The sequence below is a fragment of the Notamacropus eugenii genome, chromosome 2 (genome assembly GCF_028372415.1).
Source record: "Notamacropus eugenii isolate mMacEug1 chromosome 2, mMacEug1.pri_v2, whole genome shotgun sequence".
In the NCBI taxonomy this organism is placed as follows: domain Eukaryota; kingdom Metazoa; phylum Chordata; class Mammalia; order Diprotodontia; family Macropodidae; genus Notamacropus; species Notamacropus eugenii.
Genome location: NC_092873.1, coordinates 111140333 through 111167336, shown reverse-complemented (window position 1 = coordinate 111167336; position 27004 = coordinate 111140333). Strand labels below are relative to the sequence as shown.

Sequence of the window (27004 nt, the reverse complement as noted above, 5' to 3'; positions counted from 1 at the left end):
ATTTACTGATGATACCCTTCTATTGATTTCCATGAAATTTCATGATTACCTGGTACAGAGAGAAGAATACAACTAGTAATAAATGAATAAGACTTCCAACCAAGTCCTCCTCTCCACAGTGAATCCCCCATGAGATCAGGGTAAGGTGGCAACAGCCGATGTATGAGTTGACCAGGAAACCTACTGGTTGGGGAGATGTGATATAGGCCAAGCCTGGGAAACAAAAAGTATATTCAAGGCCATACAAATGCCATACAAATGTGACAAGTGTCAACTTTTCACTGCCCTAGGCAACTCTTTTGCCTGTTAAGTTGCATAGAAGATGCTAGTCTGAATTGGTAGAGAAAGTTTCCTTATGAAATAATGAAGAGTGAAATGAGCAGAACCGAGAGAATACTGTACACAGTAACAGCAATATTGTTCTAAAAATAACTTTGAATGACTAAGTCATTTTCAGCATTGTAAGTACTCAAACCTATGGACCTATAGGAGGTCCTAGGGACCTATGAAGGAAGATGTTATCCACCTCCAAAGAAAGAACTGATAAATAGAAGGATGTACAGTATGGTTTTACATACATGCATATAATCACACATGTGCATGTCTAATGGTAGCGTTCTCTAGGGCAAGGTGGGGTGGAGGGAGGGAGAGAAAAAATTAAAAGTTCACAGCAGATAACAAAAGAAAACGTATGAAGAACCACAGAAAAACAGGACAGTTTTGAAAATAATGTACAGTATTTATTACATAGTTTTTCTTTAAAAAAAAAGCAGTCATTTGACTTGAAAATTTATAGTTTTATATGGAATCTTCTTTTTATATTGTATATGTATATGGAAATGTTATGTTTTTTTCTTTTTTTGTATTTAAGTTCAAAATGAATAGAATTTCCTTATGTGGGGCTTCCTTGTGTCAATTAAATAACAGGTCCACCCAGTCCAGTTATGGGTTTACTATTTACTTTAGATCTATTTACTTTAGGAGGACCTTTTTACTAGGGAGGCCTGGTACAGGTCAACCCTGGGAAATAAACTTTGCATTCCAGTCTATATAAGTATATGCAAATCTAACAAAGAAGTAGCATAGTCATTACTCCTAACTGAGCCCTAGAAGTCTACCTCATAAAAATAGGCTTTTTCACACCCCAGGAACAGGGTGTGAAATTGTCTGAGGGTATCTAGCTTTAACTACGCGATTTTCCTTTTTAAGATGCCCATAAGAGAGTCTCTGTGTAAATGAGACCGAACACATGGAAGCTGGTGGGGGCCTGGAAATTTCTTAATCTTTTTCCTATTTTTGCTTTGATCTAGAGAAGGGAGAGTCTTCTCCACTTCGTGTTTTTTGAGTTCCCATTCTTCATCTTTCTGGTCCAATGGCAGCCCTTTCTCCTGGGCCATTAATCGATAAGCCTGACATTCAACTTCAGCCCTAGAAAAGAGAAGAAAGAGGAAAGCCATTTATCATTTCAAAAGCTCATCTGAAATTATTGCTGTCTGGTCTAGATAAGTCAGACTACATAGAGCAGTGAATAAAGAAGGAGGTCTGGAGTAAGCAAGAGCTGACTTCAAATTTGCCTCAGACACTTCCTAGTTTTATGACTTTCAAAAAGTCACTTAACTTTCTTTGCCTCAGTTTCCTGAACTATAAAATGAGGATAATAATGCCACCTACTCAGAAGGGACTGTTGTGAGGATCAAATGAGATAATATTTAAAATCAGTACCTGACTTTTAGTAGCTACTATATATATTTCTTTTCTCCCTTCCCTTCCTCTAGGATAACAACACAATGCCTGAATGAAAAACAAATATAGACATCCTCAAACAAAACAAAACAGAATATTTTAAAGATTTATCCAACTGGAAAAAAATGGAATGATGGTTATTTCTTCAATAGACCCTGAAGTCTTGATTTAACACATTTTTAGGCTAGATGCAGATATTTTTAATTTGAGATCTATAAACTTGTTTGCTTGCATTTTTAAAATTCATATATTTTAATGTAATTTGATATAGTTCGATAGACTTGGTTTCCATTGTAATCCCATCTATTTTACTTTATGCACTTTAAAATCTTATTCTGAGAAAAGGTCCATAACTTTCAGTAGATTATCAAAAGGTTCATGATGCAGAGATGTTTAGAAAACAAAACAAAACAAAACAAAAAACTTCTTTTCCTAAAGTATGAGATGCTTATTTTCTATGTGAACTTATATGTGTCACTTAACTTTCTAGGCCTCAGTCTTCTCATTTGTATTATGAGGAGTTTGGACTAGATGACCAACTTCTCTTCAATCACTAAATCAGTGATCCTGTATGTTAAATGGCTGTAACTCTTGGCCATGGGTAACATTTTGGACACCCCTCCTTGTCTTTTAGATATCACAAATGCTCAGGCAACAATCAACCAATCACTCTACATGGACTAAGCCAGTCCTGTATTTCAGGCATTGAGTTAGGCACTGGAATACAAATACAAAAGTAAAACAGTTTCTGTTTTCAAGGAGATTATAGTCTACTAAAGGCATTCAGCATGGTCAGAGATAAGTAAATATAGAATTCACATACACACATACACACGAACACACACAATCAGAGCAGGTAAAGTGGTGGAGAGAATACAGTACCAGGTCAGGACTCAGGAGGACCTGATTTCAAATCTGAACTCAGACAAATACTAGCTGCATGTAGCAGTAAGCACCCTAGAATACACAGGAGAGCCTGCTGCACAGGTTCTTAGATCTGCTTTTCTAAAAGGAAAGCAGCTTCTGAGGGGTCAACAATCTTTAATTACATTACCAACAGAGAAGATACAAGCGGAGAAATACAGACCAACTGTCTGAACATAAACATTACACACATCACAGATCAACAGACAGATCCCACTGTCTGACCATTATATACGTTCATACTAACCTGGGGAGCCCCTTAAAGGAGTCTCATCTGGCACACAAACCTTCTTCCAAAGAGTAAGCCCCAAAGTAAAACCTTACCTCAGAGCATATATATACTTTTCAGAGCTGGAGGGCATGACCTTTGTGACTCAGTGCCTCATTAGAAATTAACAAAAGATATCTGAGGCCTATTAGTGGGCAGGGAAGATCTTTAACTCTAATTAACATCACAACCCTCTGACCTTGGGCAACTCACTTAACCCTGTTTGCCTCAGTTTCTCTTCTGTAAAAGGAGCTGGAGAAGTTAATGGTAAACCAGTCTAGTATCTTTGCCAAAAACAAAAACAAAAACAAAAAACCACCAAATGAGATCACAGAGACACCAGTGGACACCAGTGAAAATTACTCAATAACAAAGTAGAAAATCAGGGGCAAGAGAGGGCATAACTATCAAATCAAGAAAGGATTCTTAAAGAAGGTATCATTTGAGTTGAACTTTGAGCTAGAGGTTTCAAGAGGCAGAGAAGGGGGAGCATTCTGTGCATAGGGGTACTGGAATGAAATCACAGAAGTATGAGATGAGATGTTATATAAAAGTAGTTTTATTGGACCATGGAATACATGTGGATGAATAATTTGTCATTGGTCTAGAAAGATGGATTGAAGTCAGAATGTAAAGATCTTGAAAGGCCAGAGCAGTCTAACGGCAACTGGGACTCAATCAATCATTTAACCAATAATCATATTAAGTAGTTACTATGGGTCAGGCACTGTGCTAAGCAATGGAGATACAAAGACAAAAATGAAATAGTCCCTGCCTTCAGAGAGCTTACATTTTATTGGGGACACAACATTGGTATGTGGAAGTATATACAAAACAATTAGCAGGCAATTTTGGGATAGAAAGCACTAGCTTTCTGGGACAGAGAAGTTCTCTGATCAGACCCATCCTTTAGAAAAATCAATTTGGCAGCTTTATGAAAAGTAGATTAGTGAGGGGAACTAAGTTTTGTGCATACAAATGTGGAGTTATGATATTACAAATAGCAAATAGAAATTATTAAGATTTAGAGATGTGCTTCTCAAACTCGGCAAGAGGGCTGGCTCACAGAATAATATTATTCTAGAAAGGTGTGACAATCATTGGGTAAATCATTTCACCTCTCTAGGTTTCAGAGTCCTCACCTGGGAAGTAAAGAGTCTTGACTAGATGTTCTCCAAGACCCCTTCCAGCTCCAACTTTCTATGACATCTCCAATACCAAATCAGGGGGTGGAGATAATTTATTCAAAAAGGAACAAGTCTTAGCCTAAGTGAAATGAATTGACTGGTTAATCAAGTCCAATTTACTTGAACAGCTTTTCAACTCGCCCTAGTTGAACAACATTGTTAAGGAAATTTGTTATACTTTTTCATTGTATCAGTGTCATTCCTTACTCTTATGTCAAAGTCATACTGTGAGAATTAAGTAAAAACTTTTTAAATGTGTTTCAATTCATGAAAATAAACAACAAAAAACTGCTCCAGGAATTTTTTTAAGTTATTGGATAATTTTAATGTTATCAATAGTGCCATCATCCTACTGAAGTAAGGAACAGAAGTAGGACTGAGCCTGTGCCTTCATTGGTATATGGAATTCCCAGATATATTCCCTCTAATAATCTATACTGGCAAATTTGGAACTCAGAATTTTTTTAAGTGAATGTTAAAATCTGTTTTTGTATGTAATTGAGAAAAATAAAATATTCAAAAGCAATCAAAATCCAATGTATGTTGACAAGTTTCTTTGCAACTTATAATTTTAGAATTGCCCACAAAAATGTTGTGCTTAGTTGACCTGCCCAAGATCTCACCGTCAATATGTGTCAGAGGTACAACCTAAACCCAGGTTTTCTTGGTGCTGTCAAGATATTAGAAGACATTCTGTTTTCCAGAGCTAAGGCTGAGCAAGCAAGCTGTGTCCTGAATTTGGCAATAACAATCCTTCATGCTCACCCTGTGGATGATCTCATCCTCTGGCAACATTATATAATTATTGTACTGCTTTGACCAGCACCAGGTGTTCTCTGAGCTCATGCAAACATTGGACAAGTATCCATGTTCTGGTCATGAAGCCCTGCTGTAAATCACACTTGTCTCATTGTTGCTGTGTTACCCTTCATTATCAGGGCTACAGCTCACTCCATAGCCATTGGTATAACTATTGAGATCTCCCCACACTGTCTCATGTCTCCCCACTAGTGGCAGGGCCCTAGCACATGTGTCCTTGCTTGTAAGTCATTTACTTCACTTTGAAATTGTTTCTGCTTGATTCCTGACTCTCCTGTCTCTAGCATGCTCTGTTCAGCTCTAGCCATCCACAGGTTAGAAGTCAGTTCCATCCAGTTGACAGCACCAAGGACAGCTCTTTATCCATTTTGTCCCATTGCTTCTCCTTATATTGAAATCATGAAGCAAAAGTGTATGTACTTTTCAAAGCTACAATTGTTTTCTATCTTCGCCCCCTTGAATCTTTTCTTTTCTCATAGGTCTAGGATTTCACTTTATTACACTATATGTGTCTTCTCAAATGTGGCTGGTGGTAAAACCCTCATGATTAATGGGAAAAGATAATATCTTACAAGTTTCATATTTACAGATGCCACTATATCAACACTTAGACACATTTCCTGTTGGTGAATTGTGAAGCATAATAATTATAGAGTTCCTCTTTTTGAGAGGATCACTTGTAAAAAGTCACAAGTTTTTGCATGTCATTAGACCAAAAACAAATCTATTGACTCTGCTGTACAATAAAAATAGTTCATAGAATGTTAGAGCTGGAAGAGATCCCTGAGTCCACCATTTCTCAAACTTTGTTCCTTAGAAACCTACGTTCACACACACACACACACACACACACACACACACACACACACACACAATTTTAATGATAGCCAATAGATAGCCATGTTCAGTCAATCATCTGCTTTGTTGTCGAAAGGCATATCACACATGCCTTCATCCTACTCATATAAAAATTATGTGACTGAAATAGTCCCTAACCTCAAGGACCTTACAATCTACTGGGGGCATGCAACATGTATGCAGATAAGTAAATACAAATCCCTGCAGCATAATTTCAAAAAGAACAGAGAAAACTTCTGCTCCAATTAAGATATTCATAAAAAATAAGTAACAAAATGGCATTTTGAGTTATTAGGCTGTAAAACCTTAAAGACAAAGACTAGCTTATTTATCTTTAAATGATAATGACTCACACATATGATCAATAAACGTTTGTTGAATAAACGATCCTATGCCTCATTGAGAATCAGCAATAATATCCTTCATATTTGACATGGCCAATAACAATTACCTGTACCAAAGCTATCAAGGTTGGAGTGGAGTAAGGATGGTGGAGTAAAAACAGGGACTAGCTAGAGCTCCCTCCCCAAACTCAGTCAAATACATGTAAAAAAATGACTCTAAACAAATTCTGGAGCTGCAGAAACCATGGAATGACTGAGTGAAGCAAATCTCTAGACCAAGACAGCTTGGAAGGTCAACAGGAAGGGTTTATTGCACCATCTTGGGAACAGAGCTCAGTCCAACATGAGCCACACTAATACAGAAACAGGCTTCAAGGGAGACTAAATCACTGGCACAGTAGCAGTTTCCAAACTTCACAACCCCAAACACAGAGGACAAACTGGAAGGTCAATGGCAAGAACCTGTCAGAACTGTGTGAGAGAGTAGAGTGGTTTGGTCCCAGCCCCAGGGCAGCAGAGGAAGTGGAGTAGCCTGAGGCAGTCAGCAGCAGTAGGGTCAGTGGCAGAGGCTGTTTCTGGAACTCTAGGCCCACAAATTGTGGGAGAATTGAGCAACTGGAAGTGCATCCCCCACCCCCACAGGAAGCAGAAAACTACCTTGACAAAGAGCTCAAAAGTCAAATAATTGGCTGGGGAAATGAGCAAAAATGGAAAAATGTTGGACTATAAAATCTTACTTTGGTGACAAGATCAAAAAATTCAACGAGGAGACAATAAAGGCAAAACTCCTGCATCCAAAACCTCCAAGAAAAACATGAATTGTTCTCAGGCAATGGAAGAGCTCAAAAAGAATTTTGAAAATCAAGTAAGATAAGTAGTGGAAAAATTGGGAAGAGGGATGAGAGTGACGCAAGAAAACCATGAAAAATGAATCAACTGATTGTTAAGAGGACCCAAAAAATGCTGAAGAAAATAACACCTTAAAAAATAGACTAACCCAAATGGCAAAGGAAATCCAAAAAGTCAATGAGAAGAAGGGTGCCTTAAAAAGCAGAACTGGCCAGATGGAAAATGGGGTCCAAATGTTCACTGAAGGAAAATATTTTTTAAAAAATTAGAATGGAGAAGATAGAAGCTAATGGCTTTATGAAAAATCAAGAAATTATTTAAAAAAACCAAAAGAATGAAAAAAATAACAGGCAGTGTGAAGTATCTCATTAGAAAAACAACTGACCTGGAAAATAGATCTAGAAGAGATAATTTAAAAATTATTGGACTACCTGAAAACCATGATCAAGAAAAGAGCCTAGACATCATCTTTCAAGAAATTATCAAGGAAAATTGCCCTGATATTCTAGGACCAGAGGGCAAACTAGATATTGAAAGAATCCACTTATCACCTTCTAAAAGAGATCCCAAAAGGAAAACTCTTAAGAATATTGCAGTCAAATTCCAGAGTTCCCAGGTTAAGGAGAAAATATTGCAAACAGCCAGAAAGAAACAATTCAAGTATTGGGCAAACACAATCAGGATAACACAAGATCTAGCAGCTTCTTCATCAAGAGATCAAAGGGCTTGGAAAATGATATCCCAGAAGCCAAAGAAGTTAGAATTAAAATCAAGAATCACCTACCCAGCAAGACTGAGTATAATGCTTCAGGGGGAAAATGGCTAATCAATGAAATAGAGAACTTTCAAGCATTATTTTGACTTCCAAATAAAAGAATCAAGAGAAGCATGAAAAGGTAAACAGGAAAGAGAAATCATAAGGGACTTACTAATGTTGAACTGTTTACATTCCTACTTGGAAAGATACTATTTGTAACTCTTGAGACTTTTCTCAGTATTAGTGTAGTTGGAGGGATTATATATACAGACAGAGGGCACAGGGTGAATTGAATAGGAAGGAATGATATCTAAAAAAATAAAATTAAGAGATGAAAGAGCAATATATTAGGAGGAGAAAGGAAGAAATAGCATGGGGTAAATTATCCCTCACATAAAAGAAGCAAGAAAAACCTTTTTCAATGGAGGGCAAGATGGGGGAGGTGAGGGGGAAAGAGTGTACCTTACTTTCATCTCACATTTGGTTTAAGGAGGGAAAAAACATGAGCACTTAATTTGGTATGAAATTCTATCTTACACTACAGGAAAGTAGTGGGGAAGGGGATAAGTAGGGAGTAGGGGATGATAGATAGGAGGGCAAAAGGGAGGAGAGGTAATGAGAAGTAAACACTTTTGAGGAGGGACAGGGTCAAAAGAGAAAATAGAATAAATGGGAGGGCAGAATAGGATGGAGGAAAACTATAATTAGTCTTTCACAACATGATTGTTATGGAAGTCATTTACATGACTACACATGTATAACCTGTATTGAATTGCTTGCCTTCTCAGTGGGGGGGGGAGGGAAGTGAGGAAGGGAGAGAAGTTGGAACTCAAAGTTTTAAAAACCAATGTTAAAAATTGCTTTTATGTGCAACTAGGAAATAAGACATACAGGTAGTAGGGTATAGAAATCTATCTTGCCCTGCAAGAAAATGGAGGGGAAGGGGATAAGAGAAGGGAGAGGTGTAATGAAAGGGAGGACAAATTGGGAGAAGGGGTAATCAGAATACATGCTGTCTTGGGGTTGTTGGAGAGGAGGGATGAGGAGAAAATTTGGAGCTCAAGATCTTGTGGAAGTGAATTCTGAAAAGGAAAAATAAACAATTTTTTAAAAGGCTATCAAGGTTTGTTAGTTGTTTCTTTGAAATGTTTCTTATATTTAGTTTTTTTCTCCAGTATCGTTGACCTACCTAATCCAGGTTCTTGTCTCTTTGCACTCAACCTATACCACCTCAAAACCTCCTATCCAGCATCCCTGGAGTTAGCTTAAACTGGATTTGAATCACGTCTCTAATACTCACTAACTATGAGACCATGAGAAAGTAATTTAGGTTCTCTGAAAATCAATTTCCTGATCTGTACAGTGAGAATAACAAGACTCATAATACCTCACCACGTTGTTGAAATGCTCACACAGGTAATGTGTGTTAGTCACCTTACAAACCTTAAAGTGCTGTATGATATTACAAAGGAAGAACACATTTTTGAGTCAGAAAGGGGCAATGATATCATTGGACCAATCATAATTGACAATGCTCCTGAGTGGTCCTTAAAAAATGCAGTTTGAGTGTGGAGGAGGGAATTAAAGGGAGAGATAGTATTAAAACAAAACAAAACAAACATAGCACTTCACCTCTTGGGGAAGAGGGAGGGATTTTCTTTGCCCCTCACCCCATCATTGATCATGGTGCCTAACTGTGGATCTACCCAAAGGAAGATAATTGCATCCAGTAAGATACATACTCCACAGAAACATGAATACTGAGAGGCAATCTTCTCAAGACCAAAGCATCTTCAAGGAACAAGACTTTTTATAACACTGAAGAGATCTATTTATGGATTCACAAGGGAGCTCATCCTGGAAAGCAAGAAGAGTTGAACCACAGAAAGGAGTGGATCCTGGGAGCCCCAGCTGAAGAACCAAACCCAGAGAGATATTGTGCTTATAGGGGAGATTTGTGAAGAGTCCACAAGACAGAAAGGACTTTGATGCCAGCCAGTTCTAGAAGAGGGGGATTCTCACATGTGGGCCTCACCACCATTATACTCTGCTTTGTTCCCACTATGCACTTTTAGCAAATGCCTTTGCTTTGAGCTAATTATGTCACCTCTCTGGTTGTTAATATAAAGAACATAAGTGGGGACTCATGACCTCTGTTATAAGTAGTTATGCATAGAGTTCCCTAAGGGTAGCAGTTATCCAAAAGGGACCCAAACAACTAATGTCAAGTTGTGGGCACTAGCCCAAAGAGAGGACTACATTATTATCATTATCATACATAAAAGTGCTGAATCAATCTCTCTATAATACTGATTTTTATCTTGTCATTCCCATGTTCAGAAATCACAGGTGAATCCCCATTGCCTACAAGATCTCAGCATCTCTGTTCATAAGCTGGTCTAGTCAACCTTTCACTATTCACTAAAATGAATTCTTACCTCCCAGCAACACTTGTTCCCTTCCTTATGCCACAGGTCATACATGAAAACTGGAAAGCAATCTGGCAAAAATTAGGTTCAGACCAAATTTTATGCTGTATACCACAATAAGTTTAAGATATATACACAATTTGAATATAAAACCACACCTAAACAATCTATTAGAAAAGGATTCGACCTTCACCACTATGAGTAGGGGGAAAATTCTGAACCGAATAAGGAGCAAAGCATAGAGACAATCACAAAAGATAAAATAGATAATTGAAACTATATGAAATTGCAAAGTTTTTTCATGAACAAAATAAATTGTAATTAGTATAATTAGGAAAAAATATTTACAACAAATATCTCTGATGACTATCTGTCAACCAAGCTATTGAAACAATTAGCACAAATATACAAGACCTATTCTGGGGAGGAAGGCCTCTGTTTTCTCCCTGACATGCTTCATATTCTTCCAAGTCCCCAGAGAAGTCCCTCAATTTGTGCTTTCCCAAAATTTAAACTATGAAGCATGCATGAATTCCCTGTGCCTGAAGTTGAATGGAGTTTTTGTTACATGGAGGAAACTACCTGTTAACATGAACATTGGAGGATTATCACTGACTTACCCTATTCCAGAGGGCTGTTTTTCAACTTGTTTTTGGCTAGTGGGTACACACTAGCCTTGAAAATAAAGCAAGGAATGGAAAACTTCTGGTATTCTTCAATATGAATTGTTTTAAATGCTTATAATATATATATTTCATTAGACTTATTCTTCAACTAATTTAGTGAAAATAAGTTTTCATACCTGAATAAGTTAGTAGGAACAAGTTTGTTAATTTAGTGTGACTAAGAGCAGATTTTATCAGCTTAAGATAGCTTGTCAACTGAGCATAATTGATTCCATTTTAAGACCTCTATTTTGTGACCAGCTGAGCTCTTTTGAGTACAATGTTTTTCTATCAGTTGAAGATGAATAGCTGTGTGGTATGACATAGTAAGCAACATCTGCCTATTCTTGAACAACTGATGAAGCATCTGTAGACCTTCTGAAAAGACAGACTACTGAAAAATAATATATACAACTTTCAGTAATTTGTAAGTACCAATCGGCTTATGTGGTAAAAATTTTAGCTAAAAGTATAAAACCCAGGTCATCAGCCTGCTCCAATTTGAGATTAGGACTGCCTCAATGCTCCGCTTACATGACTATTTCAGATTTCATTACATTTGTTATCTAATTTGATCCTTACAATAACACTGTGATGTAGGTGACATCATTATCTCTATTTTACCTATGAGGAAACTGGGCCTAAAGGAGGTTAAGTGACTTGCCCAGGTCACATAATGAGTAAGCATCTGAGAATAAAATGAAACTCACCTCTCTAGAAATGCCATGCATTCATCCTGCCCATAGATCTGTGCAATCCTCTTTGGAGTATCTCCAAAAAAATCTGGAGCATCAATGGCTGCATGCAGCATGTGGAGAACTTTGAGCACTCCTAGTCTGCCTGATTCAGCTGCAAAATGTGCTGGGGTCCAACCAACATCAGTCACCAAATAGGGCTTGGCTCCGTAGGCGATTAGAAGCTTTGTGATCTCAATGTGTCCTTAGAAGTGCAAAAAGTGGGAAAAATCAGATTGGAGAAAATGCATTTTCTCTCTGAAGACAATGCCAGTCCTAAGCAAAGTTATTAACTGGATGAAATTTTCCTTTGGAACCTCTCTTTTCTCTTTCTAGCATCTGCTTTTCTTATTCCCTACTCCCAATTCATTACCTACATGCTACCCTGAAAACTCCAAATAAAAGGTTTCACTTGAACTGCATTGCTATGGTTAACGTTGTATGTACCACACATTGTCTTTTCTGTTTCCAATCCCAGATGTTCCAACCTAAGTTATTCAGTATCACACTAAAAGACTAAATGTCCTTTTTGAAGTTCTAAAAATTATATACTGGATTACAAATGAATATAATCATTGAACTCATAAAAATCATTTCAATAGCTATATTATTTGGTGTCACTCCCAGAAGTTAAACATTGTAAAATAATCCTTCAAAAGTTGTCCCTTTCCATTGAGATATTAGACCTGAAACTTTGGAATATGACTGCATTAATTCAATGGCTAACTTTCTTACATGTGTGGATATTCAAAACATAACATAATACAAGGTACAATTTAAGTTTTCTATGGAAATAAGACATTTTATTAAAATAATAAGCACAAACCCTTGACTATAATTACTATGATAAGAAAGTAAGGTATAGCTTAGAGCAAGATTTAAGGAAAAACAAATACTTGGTCTTAATTAAGTCCTGTGAACATGAATTTCACCTGTTTTTAAATCAATATCCTAATCTAACTCTATTTTTTCTTAATCTGATTTAGTGATAATCTTTAATATTCTCACATTGTTCTAGGTATTGAAAAATCATGGGTTTTTAAATTGGACATGTGAAACTGTAGGTCAATGGAGAAGTTGGCAAGATAGATAGATTTGAGAATTATTAGCATAGAGATGGTAATTAAATCCATGGAATATGATTAAACCGCCAAGTGAAGTAGTGTAGATGGTATATAAGCAGGCCTTTTTCACAGTTTCCCACTTGAAGCTTTCTAATAAATATATAAGAGCCATTCCCCTGTTGAAGAGTTGAGGCTGATACCTAGGTAAATGGAAAGATAGAGGTGGCCTCAACAGCAAAAGGAAAGTTCGAAAGATAGGGAAGGCTTGGGAAGATAATGCAGTTTTATATACAATGACTTTATAATGCCAAGAAACATTCAGATCAAGGTGTCCAATATGTCTCTGGGGATGAAATACTGGAAGTGAGAAGATTGTTCAGGGTTGGATATATAGATCTTAGAATCCTCAGTAGAGAAGAAAAAAAAGGCCCAGGACAAGATCTTGAGAGACATCCACTGCTACTGGGCATGTGACTGCAATGAATAACTAGGAAATGAGAATGAGGAGAAATTGTAATATGGAAATATGTTTTGCATGACTGCACATGTATAATTTATATCAAGTTGCTTCCCTTCTCAAGGAGGGGTGAGGGGAGTATGGAAAGAGAGAATTGGAACTTGAAATTTTTTTTTAATATGAATGTTAAAAATTGTTTTTTGCATGTAAGTGGAAAATAAAACAATTTTCTTAAAAGAGAAGGAGCAATCAGACAGATCAAAGAAGAACCAGAAAAGGATAGCCTCATGAAAATCTAGAGAAAAGAAAATATCAGGGAGAAGAAGAGGATAGACAATGTTAAAATATGTAGTGGTCAAGAAGTGTGAAAATTAAGAAAAGGGTATTACATTTTGTAGCTGAGTAGTTAGTAGCTGATTTTAAAAGATCACTGGTGATTTTGAAGAGAGCTCTTTCAGTTGAAACTGATTCAGTTGAATCAGAATCAAAACTGCAGAAAGTTATGAAGTGAGAGTTTGTCAGTCAATAAACATTTATTAAGTGCCTACTATGTGCCAGGCATTGTACTACATGCTGATAGATACAGAAAGGGGCAAAATACAATCCCTACCTTCAAGGAACTCACAACCTAATGAAAGAGACAAATAAAAATATATATACAAACCAGCTATATAACTGAATTAATAAGAAATAATGGAGAGGAAAGGTACTAGGATTAAGAAGTATTTTAAGATTTCCTGTAGAAGATGGAAATAATTGGCACTTAAAGGAAGTCAGATAATCTAATAGGCAGAAATGAAGAAGGAAAACATTTTAGGTATAGGAGACAGCAAGAGGAAAAGGAGAGATGGAGAGTGTTGTTTATGAAACATGGAGGAAACCAATGAGACTGGATCAAAGAGTATGTGTCAAGGGGTAAAGTATAAGACTGGGGATGTAGGAAGGGCCTAGGTTATGAAGGGCTTTAAATGTCAAAGAGAATTTTGTATTTGATCCTGGACGAACTAAAGAGACACTGGAGTTTATTGAGTGGGAGGGCAGGGCACATGGGGTATCATGGTCAGACCTATATTTAAAGAAAATCACTCTGGTGGCTAAATGACAAATGTGGGAAGAGAACTGAGTCAAGCAGTAGCTCATTGCAATAGTCTAGACATGCTATGATGAGGGGTTGCACTAAAGTGGTGGCAGTGTCATAGGAGAGAAGGGAAAATAATCAAGAGATGTCACAAAGGTGAAATTAACAGGCCTTGGCAAAAGATTGGCTTGGTGGAGTGAGAGATAATGAGGAATCCATGATAACCTCAAGTTTTGAGGAGGAACTAGAAGGATAGAGTTGCCCTTTACAGTAAAAGGGAAGGCAAGAGGAGGTGATGGTTGAGGGATAAAGATAATGAGTTCCATTTTAGACATGTTGAGTTCAAGATGTCTACTGGACATTGAGTTTGAAATGTCTGAAAGAAAATTAGAGATATGAAACTGTAGGTCAGCAGAGAAGCTGGCAAGATAGGTAGATTTGAGAACTGTTATCACAGAGATGATAATTAAATCCATGGAAACTGATGAAATCACCAAGTGAAGTAGTATAGAAGGAAAAGTAATTACAGGGCATGGTCTGCAGGAGGATCCAACAAAGGAGACTGAGGAGAAAAGTATGTAGAAGTACCTATTGTAGATAGTCTTTTGAAGATGAGGAGACATGAGCAGGCTTGTAGGCAACAGGGAAGCAGCCATTAGATGGGATGAATTTGAAAATAAATGAAAATAAGCATGATAAAAGGAATGATAACGGGAAAAAGTAGGAATTGAGGGCATCTAGCAACATTAGTTCTCAAATTACATTGTTATAGGCAATATTATATATATAAACAGATATTGTATTATATTACATTATATTGTACTATAAACAGTAATTATCAAAAACCACTTGGTACTAATTTTCTACAATCATGAGTCTGCACAGGCTCATTAGGTAAAGCAATCCAACATAGTAGTTGGTGTTTGATAAATCCAAGACACCAACTACTGTATAGAGACTATAGGAGAAAAATTGCCAAGAAAACGGAAAAACAATCTGAGTTAGGTTTAGGTAAATCCCTTATAACCTATATAACAATAAACTCCAAATCAACACAAGACCAAGTATTAGAGATCATATCATTTAAAAAAAAGAAGGAAATACTTTGGCTAGGGGGAGAATTTTTATCTAAACAAAGGATGGAGATGGTCATTAAAGATTAAACATTTTCAGTTACATAAAATTGAAAACCTCCTGCACAATCAAAATAATGAAGTTAGAAAGGAAACAATCCAGAAATATCTTCAAAAAAATTTTGCTGATATTTATCTTCATTTTCATAATGCATTTCTCTGATATTTATCTAATAAAGGTTTAATATTCAAAATGTATAAAAAAATGATACCAATCTAATGGGGATTTGAGAATTGACTGACATCTTGGGCTTTGTATTACATAGGAATAAGCATTCTCCTCATTCCAGACATAGATTTGCGACTATCTATCTCTTTGAGTTGGAAGCTGGAAATGAGTCATATTATGGGGAGACACACACAGTCTGGAGGGAGACTGAAAGGAAAAGGTGGAAAACTCAATAGCTGAGCACCAGTAGCGATAGAGTTAGCCTCCCTGAGCAATCTTCTTCTCAGACCTCACCAGACTCTCCTGCTGCACCTCACAATGCATCATGGACTGCAGCACACAGAATCTAGGGGTAGGAGGCACTGGTAGAGTAACAAGAAACACATCCTTCTCCTTCAGAGCCCATCTCCAATGCAACCTCCTATGTGAAATTTTCTTTCTCTAATGCATTCCAGTTGCTCTCTTTGGACCTCTCCATGTCCATGTGGTCTAGACATTTTTGATGATGCTTAGCATACAGAAGGTCAACTAAGGACTTGATCATCTTGAACAGACCTGGATTTCTGGATTTGATGGTGAGGGCAAAATTCCAGGATCATGTATTTGACATTCTTCACTTCATTCCACTTGTAGTTCTCCAAGGTCAGCTGGTACTGACAGGTTGTCACAGAAGGTACTAATGATCTCCCAGTAGTGCTTATGAACCACAAAGCATTCACAGTCTCCAGGACGAATGTTGATGTTGACAGAGCAGAAAGTATTGTTTTCCTGGTGGACTTTAGGGGGCAGCAGAGGACAACAATCGCCCTGATTGCTATGCGTCGCAACATTGGTATAGCCTCCTTCACCACTCATAGGAGCAGGCTCATTATCACTATTTGATCATTAAAGACACTAAGGCAAGAAGCCACAGAATTCTAGGAGTTAGAGTTGGAAGAGGTCTTGGAAAAGCACTTAGTCCAAAATCTTCATTTTACAAAAAAAGTAGCCCTAGGAGGTTCAATAATATCTCCCAGGTCATGCAGGCTTCTTATAACCCTGATTCTGAATAGACCCGACCCATTTCTGGTGCTCCATCTCCTTGGTGACACCCATCCCAATTACATTTTAATTTGGCTAAGACAGCACTAGGGAGTTTTGCTGGGCCTATGCAGCCGGGGACTGTGAGTTTGACGACTCCACTACTGTCTTTCACACAGACGGCAAGTTATCTTTCTGAATGCGTGTCTCTGACTGAATCTTTCTCCTCAAAAATCTGAAGTGGTTCTCTAATGCCTTTACAATAAAATTCTAATGCCTAGATTTTAGTTCTTAGGCAATTTCTAAGTGTCTTTAGGAACAAATTCCATAGCCTGGTATTTAAGGCCCTCTGTCATTTGACTCCAGACAGTGTATTATAGTGAATACACTACATTTGGAGTTACATAGATCTGAATTCAAATTCTGCTTCTGTTGAGTGTATAACCTCAGTTAAATCATTTATCCCCTATGACCCCATTTCCTCATCCTTAAACTAAAAGGATTGGATTGTTCACTCTATAAATTTCCTTCACTTTTAATATCCTGTGATATTCTATTTTTCCAGTCTTGTTTCATATTGTTCCACTCCACAAGAGATAATAACTGTAAAGTGCTTGGCACAATGCCTGGCACATGAGAAGTACCATATAAATGTTGCGGTTAGCTTTATTGATATTACTACTACTACTACGACTACGACATTATTATTACTTATATTCTCCATATTCCAGTCAAACTGGACGATTTTTGTCCTTAACTTTCCCACCTCCATGCATTCAGAGAGAACTGTCCCTCAGCTGTTACCTTTCTCATCACTGCCTGTTCAAATCCTTTCCTTCTTTTAAGGCATAGAATAACAGTGGAAAGGGTACTGGCCCTGGAGTCAGAGGATCTGGGTTCTTATCCTGTCCCTGACCACTTGTAGTCTGTGTGACTACAAGTGGTATCCCCAGGCTTCAGTTTCCTCATCTGTAAAATGAGGGGATTGGCCTAAGTGGCCTTCTTTGGCTTTCTCCCACTTTAATTCCATGATTCTCCATCAAGCCTTCCTTAACACACTTGAAAGTATTTTTCTTTTCAAATTTTCCTAGGGATGCACTCTCACTACATACATTCTACCTGTTGCTATACTTACTTGCATACATATTATATCCCATTTAGTGTCTTCTTGAGGGCAGAGAATGGGTTGCTGTTCACCTCTGTATCCTCAGCAACCACCAAAGTGATATGATACATGATGTATATGATATATGATAAAGACTCCATAAATGTTTGCTATTTTGAATTGAATTATCCTATTGCTCTGTATTCTGACTAACTAAAATTTGAAGAGGGCTTTCCCTGCAGCTTGGATGGTCAGAAGTTGTATCAGCAAGGACCCTGACATACACAGGAGGACCTGCTGCACGGGTTCTTAGATCTGTTTTTCTAGAAGGAAAGCCACTTTTGAGGGGTCAGCAATCTCCTTTAATCAAGCACATATATCATTCACTTAGTTCAGGGGGAAAAGTCAGCACCCTGAACTTTAGAGAAAATATAAACAGAAATTATAAGTAGAAATTACAAGCAGAAAGACCTACAGAAAGGGTTTCCAACTGTCTGACCATGGACAATACATACATCATTACCAGAGAGAGAGACACCAACATCTGGGTTTTCAAAGCCAGGGAGCTCCTTAGTGGCTACCCAGAGTTTTGTCAAATGCTTTCAATGAGGATGAACATGGCATCAAGGTCAACTACCATACTGATGATAAGCTCTTCAATTTGAAAAGGCTATGAGCCAAGACCAAAGAGGAGGGAGCGTTGGTGCATGATTTTCTGTTTGCAGATGATTGTACACTCAATGCAGACTCTGAAGCTGAGATGCAACAAAGTATGGATCGATTCTTTGCTGCCTGTGCTAATTTTGGCCTAAAAATTAACACCAAGAACACACAGGTGCTCCATCAGTCACCACCACACCAACTATATGTGGAACCATTGGTTACAACACATGGAGAAGTTTTGAATGCAGTGGATGAGTTCACTCACCTTGGTAGTGTACTTTCCAGGGATGTACACATTGACAATGAGGTTGACACACACATTACCAGAGCTAGCTCAGTGTTTGGGAGGCTCTGAAGAAAAGTTTGGGAGAGAAGAGGTATTAGACTGACTACCAAACTGAATGTCAACAGAGATGCTGTGTTGATCTCATTGCCATATGCCTGTGAAACATGGACAGTCTACCACCACCATGCCAAGAAACTGAATCACTTCCATTTGAACTGTCTTAGGAAGATTCTGAGGATCACTTGGCAGGATAAGGTACCAGACACTGAAGTCCTTGCTCAAGTTGAACTGCCAACCATTCAGACTATGCTTCAGAGAGCACAACTCCAATGGGCTGGCCACATTGTTCGAATGCAAAATGTATGCTTGCCAAAAAGACTATTTTTGGAGAACTCACATGGGGCAGGAGATCATATGGTGGCCAGAAGAAACGATACAAGGACACTCTCAAGGTTTCTCTCAAGAACTTTAGATTTGACTGTGCAACATGGGAGACACTGGCACAGGATTGCTCAGCATGGCATGCCCACATCAGAAAGGGTGCTGTGCTCTATGAGTAAAGCAGAATTGAGACAGCACAAAGTAAACATAGGATGCACAAATTTGGGGTATCCACCTCAAATATTCACACGGACTATCTGTGCCCAAGCTGGGGTAGAGCATTCCAAGCTCATATTGGTCTGATCAGCCACAGTTGGACACACTGAAATTTTACTTTATCATAGTGATGTTATTTTGGTCCTCTTCAAGAATGAAGGACACCAATCAACCAACCAACCCAGAATCTTATCTGGCACATGAACCTTCTTCCAAAAAATAAGCCCCAAAGTAAGACCTCACTTCAGAGTATATATACACTTTTGAGATCTGGAGGGCATGACCCTGTTAACCCAGTGCCTCATTAGAGATTAACAAAAGGTATCTGAGACCTATTAATGGACTGGGAAGATCTTTAACTCTTCTCCCCACCCACCATTAACCTTACATTAACATTACAGAAACACTTTAAGAAATCCTCCAGCACAGGCCAAGTTCAGTTCCCCCTTAATAGTTTCTCTGCCTCCAAGCTCCCAGTGCAGTTTTCTCTGATAATATTTTTACTAAAAGACACAAAATATTTTAGAAGCTACTAAAACCTTGACCATTAGCATCATTGTCACCTTAGCTTCTTTGTCAGAAACTGGGTGAGTGTACAGGAAAATTGTAAAAATGGTGAATTCACAATCTTCCATCTCCTGGGCCAGCACCCCTTGCCATTTATTTCCAGAAGCTGTGCCTTAGATCCATAATGTCTTGATGCTCACTCAGGTGCAACAACTGCTGAGGTAAAAGGTATTATACCTGCTGGCTAAATTTATATTTCAGTTGAGGACCCTTAGAGATGGAAGGGGATCAAAGCTTTTAAAGGTCCAAAAACTCATGATCTAATGGTAGATTTTCCAGTATTGTGACAAATAGTAGGAGAATTTTTTTAAAGGGTGCCTTCCTAAAGTCACCCAAATCACATTGTGTAGGCAACCACTTATGTGAAATAGTGCTAAAATACCTGTAGTACTCACCTCACAGAGCTGTTCTGAAGTTTAAATGTAACAATGTGAATAAAGCATTTTGCTAACTTCAAAGTATTACGTGAATGTTAGTTCCCGAAAATAAAGTCGATGCTCATGTATTGGGGAAAAGCTAAACAAACTGTTTACCGGAATGTAATGTAATAGTACTACATTGTAAGAAACATTAAACTTGGTAAATACAGAGGCACCCATATGAAATTATGCAAAGTGAAGCAAGCAGAACATGGAAAAGAATATACATAATGGCAACAACAATGAAAACGGAAAGAATAACAACTGAATTTGAATGTCGCAAATTAATGATCAAGTTCCAACTCAACGAAAAGATGAAAAGAAACATCCCCCCAACTCCGTTGCCAAATCAAAGGTTCTCAGTGCGGAATACTGCATGCAACATCATTTTTATATGTACATCAATTTTATGAAATTTTTTTGTCCCTTTCTCCTTTAAAAAAATTATAAAAGATAACACCCTGGGGTGGATAGGGAAGGAATCCAATGGAAAATATAGGGGACATTTTAATGTCAGTCTTTTTTCCCCTCCTTTTTTACTTCCTCCTCTTCTTCCCCTTCCCCTTTCCTTCCTTTTCTCTTCCTCCTCCTCTTTCTTGTTCTTGTTCTTCTTCATATCATTAGTGTGGTTGTTCTTGCTCTCCTTCTCCTCCTCCTCCTTCTTCTTCTTTTTCTCCTCCTTCTCTTTCTTCTTCTTCTTCTTCATTTTCTTCTCCCCTACTTCATCAGGCTGGTTGTAAGAAGAAAGCATTCTAATATAGAAGAAGTGCTTTGCAATGAACTGCTGTAATTTTTGTGTGCATTAAATGTGAAAACTGAAAGTACAGTTTATTTAAAAATAATCATTAGCTTACTATTTGAATGTCTTTTAAAATGTGCTCCATTTTGTTACAAATAAAGTCACAAATGACTGAACTTTTAAATTATAAATTTTTTAATTAACCAAAATTAAGTTACTTCCTGCCACTTCCCTCTCTTCTCCCACAATTGAAAAAGAAGGAAAAATCAAGCCCGAGTAACTGTCAAGACATTAGGAGACACCCTGTTTTCCAGAGCTAAGGCCTAACAAGCAAGCTGTACCCTGAGTTTGGCATAACAACAAACTTTTGCACTAATCCTCTGGATGATCTCACCCCCTGGCAAAATCAAATTATTTTATTGCTTTAACCAGCACCTGATGTTCTCTGAGTGATCTCCCCATGCTGCCTTAGATCCCCCTCCAGGGACAGGTCATGTGTTCATGCTTGCAGCCCTCACTTTGAAATTAAGCTTCTGCTTTATTCCTGACTCTCCTGTCTCTAGCCTACTCTGTTCAGCTCTGGCCAACCACAATTTAGAGGCCAGTCCCCTCTGGTTGATATTAATTAGTATCAGAAGTGGGATTGGAAATGGACTCTCTGGTGCCAGTGGGAATGGTCTAGGCACCACAGACACTTATTTCTCTGGAGTCCAGTCCACTCCCCTTCATCTGGTGAGTCCTTGTGTCCGTGTTGCTGCTTTAATTTTTTGAGCTTCCACCTTGGTCAAGCTCACCATTTGTTGTGAGAACAATACCAGGACCCTTCTAGTGACCTGGTTCATCTCATATCACTGGTAAAGACAGCCTTTTTTAAACAGCATATCTTTGTTAATTGGCCTCTCTACATACCTCTGCTTTTTTTTTAAACTGCACATCTCTGTAAAGTTGCATGCCTCTGTTGTTTCTTAAATTGCATGACTTGGTAACTGCGTGTCTCTGTAAAATTAGAGCTGTAATTTTGGACTTTGTTAAAATTATCCATGTCTGTTTGTACATCTTGTTGTTTTGTCTGTGTTTGTGTCTTTGTAAAATGTAACATGTCTGTGTCATGTTTGAGTTGTGAACCAGATTGTGTTAACTTGAAAATTTTTAAAGGCAGTCAGCCAGAAAAACTTCAAAGGGATGTAGCCAGAGAGTTTAGAACACCTGGAAAGATTAATGAACTTTCATAGTTGAAGCAATTCTCCCAGTAAGGAAGACTAACTCCCACTTTAGACTTTCTGAGGGAGATGAGGTTATAAGAAAAGAGAAAAAAACCTGCGACACACCTTTCTTTCCTGTCATTTCAGATTTGACTGTGTTGAAATTACAGAAATAAAATCAAATAATCAGAATTTGTAGACCTACTAAAAACATCTTAGCAGATTAAGGAGTTTGAAGATTAATCATTTTAAGATTGGAGGAGAGAATTCTTGAGACTTTGGAGTAATTCCAGGATCTCATTCTTTTCTGAAATAGCTTAGTAAGTTTTGGGATACTTTTCTATAGAATTTCTTTTAAGGAAAAATAAGGATAATTTTATAAAAGTTTTAAAAGTAAACAGCAAAAGTAATAGCTTCATTGCTCTAGGGCAAAGAAGGAATGCAGATTGTTTGGAAGTAATTCAAGTGAAGAAAGAAAAAAACAGGTAAATGGTTTTTATTTATTTATAGCAACCTCTTGCTAACTCTTCCTTGAATGATTATTCTTTTTTTTTATTTTAGACTGAAACACCTGAACACAAATACAGAATAAAGAACCAAAAACATATCATAAACTTAAATATTGGAACTTAAATACAAAGTTAAAAGGAATAAAAGCATGCTATGAGCATAACAGAACACAAGAGAGGATTCAAATTGTGTAACAATAGTTTTTCATTTCAAGAAAGCCTGTATGATAAATAATACTTGTGTTGAAAATTGTCCATCTTTTCTTTGCTTCCTTGTAAGTTTTTTTGTTCTCTTTTGTGCACTTTTTTGCTTTGTTCTTTTCCCCCTCCCACCGCTACCCCCAGAAGGCTACAATAAAGTTTTGTTAAGTTTCTCTATAGCTATATATATATATATATATATATATATATATATATATATATATATATATATATATATATATATATATATATATACATATATACATACTCATATATGCGTGTATATACGTATATATATATAGGTATGTATACACACACACACCCCCACACACACATACACATATATAAATGAAGGGTTAAACTAGGGATCCCCTATGACCACCAGGTCAGAGACACTTTCCATCTTATTTTGCTAGCCCCTCTCATCTCAGATCAGATTTTAAAATAAAGGGAAAATGTAGAGAAAGTTGAATTACATTTCAATTGCAGAAATTTATTAACTGTATAATCTCAAGCAAGTTATCTTATCTCTGCTTGACCTGGTTTCCCAATTTGTAAAGAGAAAAATAATAACTCCCAGGGTTGTTGTGAAGATCAAAATAATATAATGATTGTGAAGGGCTTAACACAGTGATTGGCACATGATAAGCACTACGTTATTATTATTTCTTCAATTGAATGTAATTGTTCAATACTGATAACTCTAAAGTAGTGTTAAAATGTCAAAGGTAATAAGATCAATGATTTTTATATGTGATAATTTGAAAATGCAATTGAGGTCATCTGAACTTTATTGTTTGTGTTATTAGACTTCTAAATTCTTTTATATTTTGATTATAATTGTGATTGTAATAAAAATGCTGTTAGACAAAACAACTTTTTAATCTGGATGCTGTTAGATATGAATTGGGCTTTTAAAAAGGATGTGATAAAAATAGATATTTGAAAACTGTTAAATATCTAATGAAGTATGTTTTATTATGAGCAGACAATAATAATTTTAGTATAATAGCACATTTTCATTTGAAAATCTTGGCTATTATGAAAGTGTATAGGGTGCTTTAAAGATGTAGCTTCAACATATCAATGATGATTCAACTATCAGATATTTGTTATATGTTTTAATTGCTTGATATGGTGGCCTTTTCATTTAAAGCTTTTCACAACCCATTCCTTTCCTACCTGTTCTAATCTTGTCTTTAAACACACACACACACACACACACACACACACACACACACACACACACGCACACCAACCAAACTGGCCTTCTTCCTGTTCCTCACACATGACACTCTATTTCCCCAATTCCATGACTTTGTACACATTATTCCCTATCCTGAAATCTAACCCTCCCCTTACCTCTTCCTCTTGGATTCCCCAGTGAGTTGCCAAGTTTTATTGATTCTATTTCCACTACTTTTTTTGTTCCTCTTCTTTTCTTTCCACTCACCCATCCCCAGTTTCTGGTGTTCATTCTCAAATTAGTTCCCTTGCTTCCAGCCACTCCCTTCTCTTCCCCAGGAGAAGAAGTGAGACTAGTGACTTTGGGGACAACCTTGGCACAGCCTATGTAGGTTCCTCCTGATGCTGTTTCCCCATTGTGCTATTTCCTTTCCAAAAAGAAAAATTCCCACCTAGTTAAACCTAAGCCTTACTTTTAACACCCTGTGACTATGACTGGCTGTCATATATGACTCTTGCCTGGAATCAAACAGAGCTAAGAAAGATTTTCCTCTCTATTATGATATATGACATTGTCATAACTATGTCCTTTTTTCCTTATGTAGTAAATTTCTATAATCAAGAAGTTTTGTAAGTATAATATTAAATCTATAAAGTAATAGATTGATAATGAAATGTGTCTGAGTTACTATACTAGGTTGTAAGTATGAATATCTTACAGTATTAGCCTATATTTGTGTTCAAATCATAACATAGGGATTATAGTCTCCTAAGAGGGAAATTATTAGATGTAATAAGATAAAGATGCAAAAAGCTTTTGGAATAAATGGAAATTTTGAGAAAGCAACAAGATTAGACTTTTCTCTACGAACTATATATGGATATACATGATTGACTTCCAAAATTTATCTGTCATAGTAATTCAGGCTTTAAGTAAGTTTTAGAAATAAGTTCTCAAACATTCTTGACCTCTTCTCTTTTCTACTTGCAAGCAAATAATGGCCAGCAGTGATACCTGGGACACACTTCCCTGATAGGTCCCCACAAGGAACTAACTCCCATGGGCAACATCTCATCCTGGTCCAACTGGCCTCTTGTGACACCTTAACTTATACTTGCCTCTACTTTATTGGCCAGAAGTGTAGGGGATCCCCTTTTTTGGTCAAAAGGGGAAAATGTGAAGATATTAGGAAGCATCCTGCTTTCCAGAGCTAAAGCCCAGAACATAAACTGAGTCTTGAGCTTGGAAAACAATAATCCCTTGTACTCACACGCTGGATGATCTCATCCTCTGGCAAAATCATATAATTATTGTATTGCTTTGACCAGCACCTGGTATTCTCTAAGCTCAGACAAGCATGGGAAAAGCTTGGACAAGTACCCATGTTCTAGTCAAGAATCAAACTTGTCTCATTGTTGCTGTGTTATCCTTCATTTTCAGGTCTACAGCTCACTGTGAAACCATTGGTATAACTGTTGAGATCTCCCCACAATGCCTTAGGTCCCCCTACTATGACAAGGTCCTGGCACATGTGTCCTTGCTTGCAAACCATTTCCCTCACTTTGAAATGAAGTTTCTATTTGATTCCTGACTCTCCTGTCTCTAGTCTGCTCTGTTTGATTCCGACCATCCACAGGTTAGAGGCCAGTTCCATTTGGTTGACATAACAAATATACATTGTCAAGCAAAGCAAATTTCCACATTGGCCATGTTCAAAACTATATTTCCTGATCTTCACTCTGAGTCCATCACCTCTCCGTTAGGAAATGGAATAGCATATTTCATCATAACTCTTACAGAATCATGGATAGTCATTACAATTCTTAAGTCTTTCAAAGTTATTAGTTTTATGATATTGTTATTATTATATAAATTGTACTGGTTCTATCTGCTACACTTTGTATCAGTTCACACATGTCTTCTGAAGTTCCTCTAACACTATTTCTGTCATCATTTCTTACTAGAGCTATTGTAATATAATGAGCGATCATTATTGTATGGAGGAGAGAATAGATTGCTCATCTCCTCCCAATGATAAAAGTAGCATGTAAAGATCTTCTTGTCATTGTTATGAATACAAAAAGTTATTTTTATATTCTCCAAAAGTCCTTTATTAAAATATACATTGTGTAGGAAGGGCGTATTGCTATGGTCTATAAGGAAAAGAAAGCCAGGCTAAGCAGCTATTGTATACAGGCAGTGACTAGACCCATTTACCTTTAATTGCAGCCCAGTGGAGTGGAGTCCGGTCATTCCAGTCTTCATCCTTGTGGTTTGGATTGTAAAGCCCCTTTTTCAGCATCCTCATTACCAAATTGCAGTCCCCGATAGCAACAGCCTGATGAAGCCTTGTCATATCTGTCATTCTGGATATTTCCTACTCAGAAAATAGTCATAAGTGTACAGTATGTAAGGGTATGTGGGTTGTCTATCCATACGTGTGTGTGTGTGTGTGGACAATTAGGTGCTTTTTGAACTGACTCAGTCACTCCAATCTGCCCTCACACTGCTGTGTCTCAGTTCCCAAAGGAAGACAACCACAACAGAGTTACACTGAAATTCTCTCAACGTCCTAGGGTAGTTCATCTGTGAGGGAATTTATTCTCTTTACTCACAACTTTTGCCATGAAGCCCCTACTGTTGTGTTTCTATTTATACAACCAACTTCACTTCACACAATAATGATACTTTTATATGTTAAACATACCCATTTGTCAGGAAGGCAAAGGAAATAATAATATCACAAGTACTTATCTATTAAAAGAAATGCATTAATATTAACTATCTACATATAAACTTGGGTCATCATATTATCCCATCATTGTACTCAGTATCTGTGACAAAGAGTTGGCACATGCAGAAATCTCCCAAGAAGGTATCTGAGCAAGGAAAATAAACTTTTATGTCCTTCTTCTGTCTTAGGAACTATCCATAAAAGGTCCTTGGTGTACGTAATTTTTGTGTCAGATAAATAGATGCTCCCACAGCTAAAGTAAGTTGATTCAGCTTTTCTCAACTAACACCTCATTGAG

At 37.3% G+C, this 27004-nt stretch overlaps 1 protein-coding gene across 1 annotated transcript; it reads right to left on the bottom strand.

The window, feature by feature from the left end:
* Positions 1–718: 718 nt before the first annotated feature.
* Positions 719–26348, bottom strand: ANKRD66 (ankyrin repeat domain 66). Its single transcript, XM_072642372.1, is given in 4 exon segments — positions 719–1221; positions 1224–1428; positions 11554–11782; positions 26190–26348. Coding segments are annotated over 4 exon segments (666 nt in total). The 5' UTR covers positions 26338–26348; the 3' UTR covers positions 719–1137.
* Positions 26349–27004: the final 656 nt, after the last annotated feature.